At 41.7% G+C, this 13,114-nt stretch overlaps 2 protein-coding genes across 6 annotated transcripts in view; one reads left to right on the plus strand and one right to left on the minus strand.

Annotated features, from left to right (window-relative positions):
- Positions 1-238: 238 nt before the first annotated feature.
- On the minus strand, positions 239-5,474 carry LOC109507482 (axonemal dynein light intermediate polypeptide 1-like). The gene is made up of 8 exons (XM_019856939.1): positions 4,905-5,474; positions 4,741-4,826; positions 4,647-4,650; positions 3,044-3,176; positions 2,796-2,965; positions 1,363-1,541; positions 457-621; positions 239-371 (listed from the first exon to the last, which is right to left on the minus strand). Exons 2-8 carry the CDS (start codon positions 4,819-4,821, stop codon positions 339-341), a joined length of 765 nt encoding a protein of 254 aa, XP_019712498.1. The 5' UTR covers positions 4,822-4,826; positions 4,905-5,474; the 3' UTR covers positions 239-338.
- A 3,877-nt stretch (positions 5,475-9,351) lies between these two features.
- Positions 9,352-13,114, plus strand: part of LOC109507479 (zona pellucida sperm-binding protein 3-like) — a 5,024-nt gene continuing 1,261 nt past the window's right edge. Inside the window, exons 1-8 of one of the 5 annotated variants that reach the window (XM_019856933.1) lie at positions 9,352-9,802; positions 9,900-10,030; positions 10,701-10,804; positions 10,884-11,058; positions 11,798-11,915; positions 12,016-12,101; positions 12,856-13,016; positions 13,056-13,103. In XM_019856933.1, coding sequence (XP_019712492.1) covers positions 9,410-9,802; positions 9,900-10,030; positions 10,701-10,804; positions 10,884-11,058; positions 11,798-11,915; positions 12,016-12,101; positions 12,856-13,016; positions 13,056-13,103 — 1,216 coding nt within the window. In that variant the 5' untranslated portion in view covers positions 9,352-9,409. Of the gene's footprint in view, positions 9,803-9,899; positions 10,031-10,700; positions 10,805-10,883; positions 11,059-11,797; positions 11,916-12,015; positions 12,102-12,855; positions 13,104-13,114 lie in introns of all 5 variants that reach the window. The other 4 variants (XM_019856934.1, XM_019856935.1, XM_019856936.1 and 1 more) reach the window with 4 other exon arrangements.

Consider the following 13,114-nt stretch of genomic DNA (forward strand, 5'->3'; position numbering starts at 1 on the left):
TTATGTCATATGTCAAACTGGGGTCTTGGGCAAATATTTATAACTTTCAAGGTGGTGCTACTGAGTGAGTTTTGGAGGTAAGTGTTGGGGAAACCTAAAATACACATACTATTATTTTTACCGGGGTACAGGCACTTGCACAAATTGAGGAATTTCTGGGCACGATGAGCCCCCAAAATGGCAATTAATTCATTCAAATAACAACACCAGGGCCCCAATAATTACACACTCTTATCCATTCTTTAAAAAAAGACATTTAATGTTAGATTATTACATTTCATTCATAAAAAAAGACATTGTTCACTGACATTCTCTGTAGTAAAATGTCTACTGTGAAGTTATTTTGGTGTCACAACCCCCTCCAGCTGAGCCTAAATGGGACAAAATGAAAAAGACAAAACTGTTTCAATTTCAATTCACGCCATCGATACGAACGCTAGTTTAACGCATCATCACCTTAAGCTGCTGGTTGGTTCTCTTAAGGAACTGAATCTGCTCCGTGTATTTCTTTTCCTGGACCTCGTGTTTTTCTTCTTCGGTCTTTTCAATGGCATCACATTTGGCCTTTTCATCACGCAACTCTTTCTGCAGCTCCTCTTTCTGCTGCTCCAGCACGGCTATCTATGAAAACATGCATCAATTGAAGAAATGCTGCTGAGATTTTATTCATCTCGCATCAGAAGATGATTTCGTCAACCACACGTCAAGGGGGCCAGGCATTTATTGGGTGTATTGGGTGAAAGGCTTTTGGATTTTTACAGTGGAATTTCTGTATGTTAAATGTGCACACCAAACAAAAATTATAATCATCTCGTCATTGTGTTGGCTCCGTCAAAATTCAAGGGTTCACATTGAGGTGGCTAGAAGTTCGGTCGGCCTGAAAGAATAACGTTCCTTCTTTTTTTCCCTCCTCCATGAACCTGAGCCCTGATCAACTGTGATGTCAATTTCAGTCCACAGCTTAAAACTGGGTGGATTTTGCGGCTTAATCATATTCCACAAATGCAATATTAATCAGAATCCCGTGTTTAAACTAGTCGGGGAACATAAACCACAGTGTAAAGAAAATTTTGAAGTTGACTTCCCCTTTAAGCCAGTCTCTGGCTGGTTCTTGGTTGTACTCTTGATTTATTTTTTAAAATCCACCTACATGGTGACACTGCATTACCTCACAACCGCTCGAGTTATGGGCCGTCGCTTGGTTGATTTTCTTTTTTTTAATATTTTATTTTGCTTTGCTTTCACTCCTCAGCCCAAGAACTCAACTGCGGGGGAGACAAGTTCACCACTATATCAACCTGCTCAATCAAATTAAAACTGCAGGGTTACTTGATTACCGGAGGGAAAAGAAATGGTCCTTACTTTTTTCTCCATGTCCACCTTGTCCTGTTCAGCCTGCAGAGCTTTCCTCATGCCAAAAACCACGCTGCTCTCATAAAAGGTCTGGTAAGCGGCGATGGTCATCTGGATCTCATCTCGGACCCGCAACAACAAGTGACCACGCTCTGCGCAGTTGATGGTTACCTGCCTGATCAGCTCATCTATACACAGAGAGCAGCTGTAATTATGACACAGCCCTCTTATCAGAAAAACATTCACCTTCCGAACATTTCAGAAACGTAAGACGTGTTTTTAATAAGTCCAAATGTAGAGTTGCACGCCTTCAGAGTAGTGCCATAATTAAAAATGAACCAAAAGAAGAAGAGGCAATTTTTAAATGCACTTAACACACATGATTTAAGAATATGGAAGGAAGCCGGAGTAGTCGGGATAAAACCCACACAAGCATGGGGAGAACATGTAAACTCCATGCAAGAAGGCCGGATTCCAGATTTTAACCCCCAACCTCAAAACTGTGAGTTGGACGTCCAAACAACTCATTCGCCCATGTCTCTTCTGGCTCTCAAAAAAGGTTAACGCTTCTTCCTCTGCTCCCTACCTGCCTCATTCTCCCAGGTTACTCACTATGTTTTATGTAATCTCTTTGTCTAAAGTATCAACCGGAGCGTCCTGCTGCATTTCCCTCCGAAAATTTAAAATGATGGAATTCATCAAATGGTTTCTCAATGCAATCAACCAAATGGGGAGAGGTGAGCCCACCTTTCCTGACAGAACATTTGGGGCTGGATACATGAAGGACACGTAGAGGAAGTGGAGGACCCTTGTGGCTGGTGATTCTATCCATCAAGGATTTGGAAGAATGCTGGAATCCTGATAACAGGCATTCTGCTTTTTGGAGTTGGCAATTTCCTGATGCAGCGCAAAGTTCGGAAGACGCTGGCAGTACTTTTGGAAATGGGGAAGCTGCCTGTCATGACTGAGGGTGCGTGGAAAGCCGTCAATACTCAGACTCCTGGCATCGAGCAAGCTCAGTCGCCGGCTGCATATGATTCCTGAGCTCCTTCACAAAATGGAGGCCGACTTGGAGAAGTCGTCAGCTCGCCTTGGCAAAGAATTGACCACAAGTTTTGCTATTTGATTCCCGCAGTGGCCAATGAAATGAAAATTCAAGTCTCCCTGTTCTAGAACAATTGTTATCTTCATTGCTGTTGGCAATGGGGAGACTTTTTTATGAATCAGCTGGCCTTGGCAAAGAATTGACCACAATTTTGGCTATTTGATTCCCGCAGTGGCCAGTGAGACTCAAGGCAGACAGAAAATTCAAGTCTCCCTGTTCTAGAACAATTGTTATCTTCATTGCTGTTGGCAATGGGGAGACTTTTTTATGATTATTTTACTTTTTCACTGTCCACCTCATGGCATGTATTTGCATGTCTTTATAGCCGTTTCCTTACCAAAGCACTGTGTATAAAGCTCTCTTCGGACAGGGCATATTCCCGTCTCTATGGCCCGTCTTTGCTGCAGCTTCCTGTCCAGGTGCTCCTCGAGGTTCACCACGTCCGCTCGTGTGCACGGTGCACTGGACACTTGCTGCACCCACAGCTGGTTTCCCTCCATCCATTCCCTGGCATGGCAAGAGAATGAAAATGAGTGTTGAATTACCTGAGTGACATGATGTGAAAAGCAGGAACATACACAGTACCTGGGTGGAAAGATGAGGTTGAGTATGTCATCATTTTGCTGCCTCGGAGCTTCGGCTGCAGAGGATTTGGCTTTTGGAGGTGGAGGCACCGGGGACTCGGCATGCGGTTGGTTGCTGACTTTAAAAGGATTCCCTGGCATGGCAAGAGAATGAAATGAATGTTGAATTACCTGAGTGACATGGCATGGAAAGCAGGGGCATACACAGTACCTGGGTGGAAAGATGAGGTTGAGTATGTCATCATTTTGCTGCCTCGGAGCTTCGGCTGCACCTCTAAATGGTCCTTGGTGTGATTGTGAGTGTTAATGGTTGTTGTTTGTCTATGTGTGACCTGTGACTGGCTGGCAACCAGTTCAGAGTGTACCCCGCCTACTGCCTGAAGACAGCTGGGATAGGCTCCGACACACCGGCGAACCTTATGAGGATAGGTGGATTAGAAAATGGATAGATGGATGAATGGATGCATATATGTGGCACAGTAATCAACTGGTTAACATGTCATTCTCGCAGTGCAGAGGTCCAGAGTTCGATTCCAAGCTCCTTCCTTCCTGTGTGGAGTCTGCTTGTTCTCCCTGTGCCTGCATGATTTTTCTCTGAGTACTGCAGTTTCTTCCCGCATGCCACAAAACATGCATGGTAGGTTAATGGAATAATCTTAATTGTCCCCAAGTGTTGTACCCCGCATATTGTCCGCCTCGCAGGGCAGAGGTCCAGAGTTCAATTCCAGGCTCCTTCCTTCCTGTGTGGAGTCTGCATGTTCTCCCTGTGCCTGCATGATTTTTCTCTGAGTACTGCAGTTTCTTCCCGCATGCCACAAAACATGCATGGTAGGTTAATGGAATAATCTTAATTGTCCCCAAGTGTTGTACCCCGCATATTGTCCGACGTTAGCAGGGATAGGGTCCCAGAACCCTCATGTTAGGATAAGCGGCTCGGATAATGGATGCATATATTTCCCGATTGTTTATTGCATGGCAGAACATCCACCTTCTCTAGAACATCCACCTGTCTCTGACATGTTTTTTCCAGTTTCCTCCCGCATGCCAAAAAACATGCATGGTAGGTTCATGGAATAATCTTAATTGTCCCGAAGTGTTGTACCCCGCCTATTGAATGTTAGCAGGGATAGGGTCCCACAACCCTCATGTTAGGATAAGCGGCTCGGATAATGGATGCATATATTTCACTATTGTTTCTTGCATGACAGAACATCCACCTATCTCTAGAACATCCACCTGTCTCTGACATGTTTTTTGACTTCTCAGTAAGAGCAAGAATTAAAAAAAGACTATTTAAACTATTTTGTATACAGTTTTCCCCATTATGCCAAGATCTCAAAACATTTTTTGTATATAATTGACAGTAAACATTCTTTTACTTTGTACTCAAATACATTTCAGTCTCTATTTTTTTCTTTTTACGTTCAAATCCTCTACCCCCGCCCCACCTACCAATCCCTTAAATACAAGAATCTGAGATTCAACAAGTACGAAGTGTGAGTGCTTTCCCCACCTCTGATTTAGTGCGCAAGATGTCGTGAAACTTACCTTCGAACACTTCTATTTTTTTCTTTTTACGTTCAAATCCTCTACTCCCCCCCCACCCCCCTTAAATACAAGAAACTGAGATTCAACAAGTACGAACTGTGAGTGCTTTCCCCAACTCTGATTTATTGCGCAAGATGTCGTGAAACTTACCTTCGAACACTTTTTATCTGTGGTTTTACTGATTAAAACTGGGTTCTCATATTTCAGCAGCGTCTCGGGAGGTTCAAACATGTTGCCTTAAAAATATAATAATAATAAAATAACACATCTACAGCGGAAATCCCAGACCCCCGCTCGGCTTCATGAATGCATACGTAAGTGTAGTCAAAACTGTCCATTCAGTTGTCTCATTTTGTCACTTCGCCCTCGTTTATGCGCGTCACCCTTGTCATCAAATTCGAGGGAGGAGTGTTTGAAATTGTTTCCCCTACGAGATGTCACGCGATGTCATCACTAATCCCCCGAGACGATGACGCGACGAGCTGGTATTTTCAATAATAATTATGTAATATAAGACGTTGAGAAATATTCATCCTTTTGCAGGCTTTCTGGTGTAACCTGCGAGAAAGGTCTGGAAAATGAAGACGTCAAATGGTGGTGACTGACTGAGCATTAAGCGGGTCACTTTTTGTTTTTGTCACAGTTACCTACGTTAGCATACGTCATGCTAGCCAAAGTAGCTGCTTCCGTCTGATTATGTCGGGAAATATAGCACGGTAAAAGTGGTATTTGTAATTATTTCTATATTCATGTAGTTAGCGTTGCAAGCGAAAGACAATATGCACCATCGTGCATCGAGCGAGCAGATCAGCTGCAGGTCCCCCCCAAAAAATCATCTGTGTGCAACTCGGATCAGTTTACAAAACATTCAACAGTCACAGGAAACCATAGAATTAATCACGATAAAAATGATTTGAAACCATAATTAAAATGATTTGGAAAAAATGCTTCTCTTTGGTGTTTTGATTGTCGTTTGTCAATTGTAAATTTGGGGAAATCTGATTAGTAGCCCATGTACTTGGTCAATACGAAATTATGAGATCGTTGATAAAACACGAACTATGTTGTACGTCATTAGTATTGTATACTAGCTGCCATGCCATTCATCAATCATGTGATCCATTTATCCTCACAAGGGTGGTAGACGAGCTGGAGCCTATCCCAGCTGCCTTTGAGCAGTAGGCGGGGTATACCCTGAACTACAGAAGTTGCCAGCCAATTGCGGGCCGCATCAAAAAGTCATTATTACATTATGTCCTCTTAAAAGTTGCCAGTTATTTCTTTAGATGATCTACAAAGTTATTCCAATTCCCCTCTCTCGAATAGTGCTCAGTGAGTGCACAGAAATTAAAAGAAAGAGACATACTCAACTTACTGTCCCCGGTAATCACTCCAAGCTTGGTCTGAGTTCACGGACTTGGAGGTTTGCTGAGGCCATCGGTTGGTGGACTTTTGAGGCACGACTACACAGCCTAGCAGCAGGGTGAGCGCGAGGAGACCAATGGACTTCATTGCCGTGGAGTGTCGCAGCACACACACACTGGATGATTTTATAAGGTGTGGGTCATGTTGACATCATAACCCTTCTATTTGCTTCCCCAAAACTGGTTCGAATGAAGCAATGAGAAGCAAAAGATTCTTAATTTCGGCTAAAAAAAGAAATCCCAAAATAGCCACAATCATTGGTACATATGAATATTTCACACTTGGCATTAATCCCTGGACAATCCCTGAGTGCCACATACAAATACAATGCCAACTTGTTTGAGCAATTACATAATAAAAACCTTGGGCGGGTCTGGATGACCGACGACTGCTGGGGTCACGCTATCTGTGTTCATCCAGCATTGACAAAATAAACACATGCTCTTAACTTCAAGCGCATTGGGCCATTGACGGAAATGTAGAGCACAATGTTGAATCTGTTCGCACTGATCGTACTTTGATGACATTAACTAGATGGTCCACTTTTAAATGGATATTGTTCGGTTTAGAGAGGTTGGGGTTCTATTGCTTGGTCACTTGATATTCATTCTCAAAATCATTCACTGGTTATGCGATGCAGCTAACCCTGTAATGAATCCATCCATCCATCCATCCATCCATCCATATTCTGAGCCGCTTTATCCTCACAAGGCTCGCGGGGGACACCTTGAATCGGTTGCCAGCCAATCGCAGGGCACACAGAGACGAACAACCATCCACGCTCACACTCACACCTAGGGACAATTTAGAGTGTTCCACTAACCTGCCATGCATGTTTTTGGATTATGGGAGGAATCCACTCATGGAGGCCGGAGCTGGAATTGAACCCCGTACCTCTGCACTGTGAGGTCGACGCGCTCACCACTGGTCCACCGGGTTGCCCTGATTCACTGCCCTGGGAATAAAATGACGTGGATGAATGAGAAAAGCTTTGGGAGAAAGACTACACCCCAAACTTGTTTACAGTCCAAGTCCTTCGAATCTTTGACAATCGTCCTAATTTTCATGTCAGACAGTACAAACCTCATTCGAGTTTTGTGCTACTATTTGCATGAATGTTTTCCTTGTCATTGTAATATACAAATGCAGTTCCCAGCATACTGATCAAGAGTTGCACAAAATAAATACTCATTTCTTGTGGTGCTGGACATTTCTTTGAAAAATAAAACTGACACTGTAAGCAAATGAATCCATAAACATGCTTGATCTGTTACTGTGACAGTGTTCCCTTTTTATGCAAAATTGACGACATGGGAAGCTCTCTAGATGTCCTTATTTTGTAACTTTCATGGGTTGGCTACAGTGCTGGGGTCCATCATCGATTGGCACAAATGTACTTTGGCAGAAGGCAGAGTGTGACATCTTCTGTGAAGGACAGGTGACCGTAACCCACTGTCAACATAACCTTTTTGGTGACCGCCATCTTCTCAGTACAGCTTATTAAAAAAAATAAAATAAACAGACACAATTGTACCTTCTTTCATCAGTTGCAGTGTTTTATATTTTCCAAATTATAATCTTCATCCTCCTATTTATAATAAATACTGTCTAGATCAGTGCACTTCTAGCTTTCTTTCATTGATGTCCATCCCTTCTAACATCTGTGCTGATTGGCTGGGAGAACACGCATGATTCCTATTGCCTGGTTTTGTGTTACATATTTAACCCTTTCACGCACCCTGTAACCCGATAACATGATCAGATGTCCACTGAAGTAACCGCTGTCCCTGCAAGGGTTAATGGTGCATACACAGCAAATTCAACACATTTGTCAACATGAATCCTTCGAGCCTTGCCTTGTGCTTTAATGCAGACTACTACTTCAATATCAATGACCTCTCACCATTTCTCAATTTTGAAGTTTGATTTTTCATTTCAAAATGGATTTGGGGATTTTTTTCTAAATACCCAAATTCAAGCCAGAATCAAGAATAAAATTCAACGACTATACACTACAGTGGTGCTGATCAGTTTACATACCCATTGCCGAGTTTGTCAAATATGAATGGAGACCACCATCTCATTATTTCCGTTGTTGCTGTTTTGTTTGATTATCGTGTGATTCTGAAATTCATTATAGTTTCATTTGAAAGATGAATAAAAAAAAAGAAATAAGAGTTTTGCCTGATCACTTATGTTTCCTTTCAATCCCAGTATATACATCTAACAATTTCTACCAAGGTGTTTAAACTTAGGCACAACTGTGTTTTCTCTGTTCAGTAATGCAAGTAACCAGCTGTCATTTGACATCTTAATCAAGAATTGATAATTTCATTTACTGTTTACAGTGTTGAAAAAATATCATATGGGTGGAAGAGATTATACATATTGCTACATTAGACTTTTACAATGTGATTTTGACAGTTACCAATGCTGTTCTATTTGGATCCACTGTGTTGCAGAATCTTACTTTGGGCCCTGGTTTAATCATTTCTTAAACTGTACTATTATTTTATTGCCTTATAGTGTGGCTTGTGGCAGGACTGTAGATATTTTGATCCTGTGTTATGCAACTGAATCGCACAATTTGAGCGGAGATCAGCGTAACAGTCAACATCAGTTTACATACCCACTGCCGAGTTTGTCAAATATGGATGGAGATCACCATCTCATTATTTCCGTTGTTGCTGTTTTGTTTGATTATCGTGTGATTCTGAAATTCATTATAGTTTCATTTGAAAGATGAATAAAAAAATGAAATAAGAGTTTTGCCTGATCACTTATGTTTTCTTTCAAAACCAGTACAGTATATACATCTAACAATTTCGACCAAGGTGTTTAAACTTAGTGTTTTCTCTGTTCAGTAATGCAAGTAACCAGCTGTCATTTGACATCTTAATCAAGAATTGATAATTTCATTTACTGTTTACAGTGTTGAAAAAATATCATATGGGTGGAAGAGATTATACATGTTGCTACATTAGACTTTTACAATGTGATTTTGACAGTTACCAATGCTGTTCTATTTGGATCCACTGTGTTGCAGAATCTTACTTTGGGCCCTGGTTTAATCATTTCTTAAACTGTACTATTATTTTATTGCCTTATAGTGTGGCTTGTGGCGGGACTGTAGATATTTTGATCCTGTGTTATGCAACTGAATCGCACAATTTGAGCGGAGATCAGCGTAACAGTCAAAACACAGCACCACACAACTGCGGTCAACTCAACTGGATTGGCTGACATCTTGTCTTATCAGCTATCATGGGAGCTGTCCAACGCAAGGGACAGGAAGGGGAGGCAACCACAAGGCCTGCTTATAAATGAGGTGAAAGCGCACCTCTGGTCCTTACAGCATCTCGTTGGGATCACTGGTTGCTGTGCGTCCATTATAATGAAGCACACTGCTGTGTGCCTTGTGGCACTGGCTCTGGTAGTCAGCCTCTGCTCCGGATACCCGAATGTAGACCAGGAGCACCACGATCAGCAGCAGGCTAAGCATGTTCTCGAGAGGCCGCTCAGCTGGACCTACCCTGAAGGGCCAACGGTTCCAGTTGAGCATGTACCTGATTTTCAGCTGAGGCACCCCATCGCCTCAAAGACCGTCTCTGTGGAGTGCGGGGAGAGACAAGCACGAATGGTGGTCCAGAAAGACTTCTTTGGAACAGGCCAGCTCGTCAAGCGCGCCGATCTCACTCTGGGTCGCTGTGTCGCAGTAGGTGAGGACACTCAAGCCCAGGTGTTGATATTCGAGACCGAGCTGCAAGACTGTGGCAGCATGTCACGGGTAAGCCGCAGTGTGCTTTTGTGAAACGATACCGGATAAACATCCCTTTTTAACTTGTCACCCTGCATTTTATTACATTTATTCCCCCCCTCTGCAGATGACAGATGATGCTCTCATCTACACATTTGTGATTGACTATAACCCCAAAATGCTGAGCGACTCCCCTATTGTGAGGACCATTGTGAGGAACATTGAAACTGCTGTGATTGTGGAATGTCACTACCCAAGGTGACACAATATTTTCTCAGGAAAATACATGCATTGTTCATAGAGGGAATTTTAGAACAATGTCCAAAAAAAACCTGTGGTCCAATTGAAAGTGAATAAAAAAGTGCACAATGTGCACCTTTTATCTGCACATGCGCCGAAAAATAATACATGTAGGTTCTTATTTCTTCTATTTCCCTGAAAAGCCATTATTCTATGGATTCTCTACAGATCAATCCTGTTCATAGTCACAGGAAAGCTGGAGTCTTATCACAGTTGACTGCGGGTGATCAGTGTGGTAAAACCGAGACTGGTTGTCAGCAAGTTGCATGGCCAAACAAACATTTACACTTAAATTCACATGATTAAACAAAGTATATTTTTGGAAAATATCGAAGGTTTTGCGGGATGCGGAAGGAAACTGGGCTGTCCAGAAAGAACCCAGGCAAGCACTTGGACCCAGGAACTTTTGACTGCGTTGCAGACATGCGAACCTCATGTACCAGCATCTTCCTGAAAATATTTTTGTGTGCAGTCAAGCTAATTTACAAACAATAAAACCTTCAACCAAAGAACAACCGAGCACCAAGAGCAACAAAAAGTAAAACAAGTTCAAATTCGGTCATCTTGAAGAAAAACAAAACAAAACTTGTAGTGCCATCCCAACTTTTACCCCTGTTTAAATCTTCAGGCACCACAACGTCAGCAGCCTCCCGCTCGACCCAAAATGGATACCGTTCTCCGCGGTCAGGGTTGCCGAGGAGTTTTTGTACTTCACTCTGACCCTGAGGACCGGTTAGTACCGCATCTGTTTTCCTTTTCTACGATTTTGTCATTTTTCAACATGTCTACCGAATCCGATATCTTCTCACAGACGACTGGATGTACGAGAGGCCCCGTTATCAGTACTACCTGGGAGACATGGTCCGTATCGAGGCCACTGTGAGGCAGTACCACCACGTGCCTCTGCGTGTTTTTGTGGAAACCTGCACGGCTACTCTCTCGCCAGATATGAACTCCAACCCCAGATATACCTTCCTTGATCAGGGGTAAGCACCCGTAGTGCTTGCCACAACTTAGTATCTTCATGCAATTTACAGAGCAATGATCTCAGCCCAAACACACAAAGCGAACATAGTTAAGGAAAGAAAAAAAAAATATCTGTTGAAAGAAACAAAAAACATCTTCAATGAAAAATTATAATGCTTTATATATACTGTAAATGAATAATCTATTTTTAAGATCCATTTCATCCCTGACTGCATTGCTTTTGAGAAATTTCTTTTTTAATGTAGATTGCAATGGACCCTGACATATTTTTAGAAAGATTTAAAAACCTACTGCACTGCAATCAAGAAATTTCATGTCAGAGATCTAATGATCAGTCCTACACAGAAATAATTTGTCAGTGCACCTGAGCACAGTACCGCTTTTCTCTCTACTCTGTACAATTATGTCATTTAAAAACTCACTTTGTGAAAGTCAGAGAATGTAAAAAGAGTCTATCTTGGAGTAATGTCGCCTATAAAATCCTGAAAAAGCGAAATTTCAGAACTGTTTAAAATGCAATTAATTGTAGTTTTAAGTCAGAAAAAAACGTTGCTTTTTTTTTTGTTTTTTTTTTACTTTGCTTCCAATACAATACTCATTTCAAGTACGTTTCAAAAACATTGTGAAAGTCAGAGAAAGCGCTCATTTTAACCCCTCCCAATCTCATTGCAAAAACAATTTATCAAAGTTAAGGGTACAGTACTTCATTTGAAACTTGTCAACTTGTCTTGCGTGCAGGTGTTTAGTCGACGCAAGGATCACAGGCACAGAATCTAGGTTCATGCAACGCACAGCAGAGAACATGCTCCAGTTCCAGTTTGAGGCCTTCAAGTTCCAGGGCGCTGACAGTGGGATGGTGAGCACCTCCGAAAGCGAGCCTGACTGAATTTTTAAAGGTAAAACTCCTGTTTAAAAAAAACAATAAATAAATAAAATGCCATTGACTCTTCCAACAGCTTTACATTACCTGCCACTTGAGAGCCACGTCAACCAGCCACGACATTGATGATGACCACAGGGCCTGCTCCTACATGATAAACGAGTGAGTGATGAGCATGCGTGTGTATATGCTTGCACGTGCATGATCGGGGCGCTTTGGTTGGTCACTTCAATAGCCGATCTTCGGTCAAAAAAGTTTGGCCACCCCTGGTTGACAATATATACTCTAATGATGTTTTAGAATTGTTCATCTATTCTAGTAGAAGATTTATTTTGCAAAGATTTCAATAATTCAAATAATTTGAATTATATTAATGATTTCAAATAAAGTATTCATTTAAATTAGAACAAATTCAAACAACATCATTGATGTGGAATTTTAACTTTTTGCAATCAATTTTTTTAATGTTAATAATTTCAAATGCCAGTGTATTAATGTCAATTAATTTAAACAGGTACACTATTAATTAAAAAAGCATGAATGATTATTATTTTCAGAAATAAATTTAGCTAATAATAATTATTGTTCCAATGGTAATTAATTGACATAACATAAATTATTATTAAAATATTAATGATAAATGATTTAAAATAAGATTGGATATTTAAATAAATAACAGAAAATAATCGTTGAAATAATAATCATTTCAAATAATTACTTGATAATGTCAGATGATCAAAGTATTTATCAGGTATTCCTGTTAGTAGTTCATTTCAATGGGTCGGTTCATTTTTGAGTGAATGAGGCATAATGTATGAGTTTGAACTACTGTAGGCAACATTTTCCCTGATATTCTCATTTATTGAGCTGCACCTATACTGCAGCACAGGTACTGACTGTTTTTATGTTGCTGCAGCTGGAGGGAATCCAGCGGCGTGGATTCGGCATGTGCCAACTGTGACGCTATTGTTGAACAACGACAAACAGGTGGCTGGGGCACCGGTGGCGGAGGCGGCTCTCAAACAGGAGGGGGTAACTGGAACACTGGTGGCGGAAGTGGCACCCAAACAGGAGGGGGTAACTGGAACACTGGTGATGGAGGCAACTCTCAAACAGGTGGTGGCAGCGGTGGTGGCGGCAGCGGCGGTGGCGGCAGCGGCGGTGGTGGCAGCGGC

The sequence above is a fragment of the Hippocampus comes genome, unplaced genomic scaffold, assembly GCF_001891065.2.
Source record: "Hippocampus comes isolate QL1 unplaced genomic scaffold, H_comes_QL1_v1.1 scaffold186, whole genome shotgun sequence".
NCBI lineage: Eukaryota > Metazoa > Chordata > Actinopteri > Syngnathiformes > Syngnathidae > Hippocampus > Hippocampus comes.

Bases quoted from the DNA above. Each gene is read 5' to 3' on its own strand.
- LOC109507482 (XM_019856939.1), bottom strand. From the start codon at position 4,821: ATGTTTGAACCTCCCGAGACGCTGCTGAAATATGAGAACCCAGTTTTA. The intron at 1,542-2,795 runs GTAAGGAAACGG...CTCTGTGTATAG, and splicing joins GCTTTATACACAGTGCTTTG to ATGAGCTGATCAGGCAGGTA. The intron at 622-1,362 runs GTAAGGACCATT...ATGTTTTCATAG, and splicing joins AGGTGGACATGGAGAAAAAA to ATAGCCGTGCTGGAGCAGCA.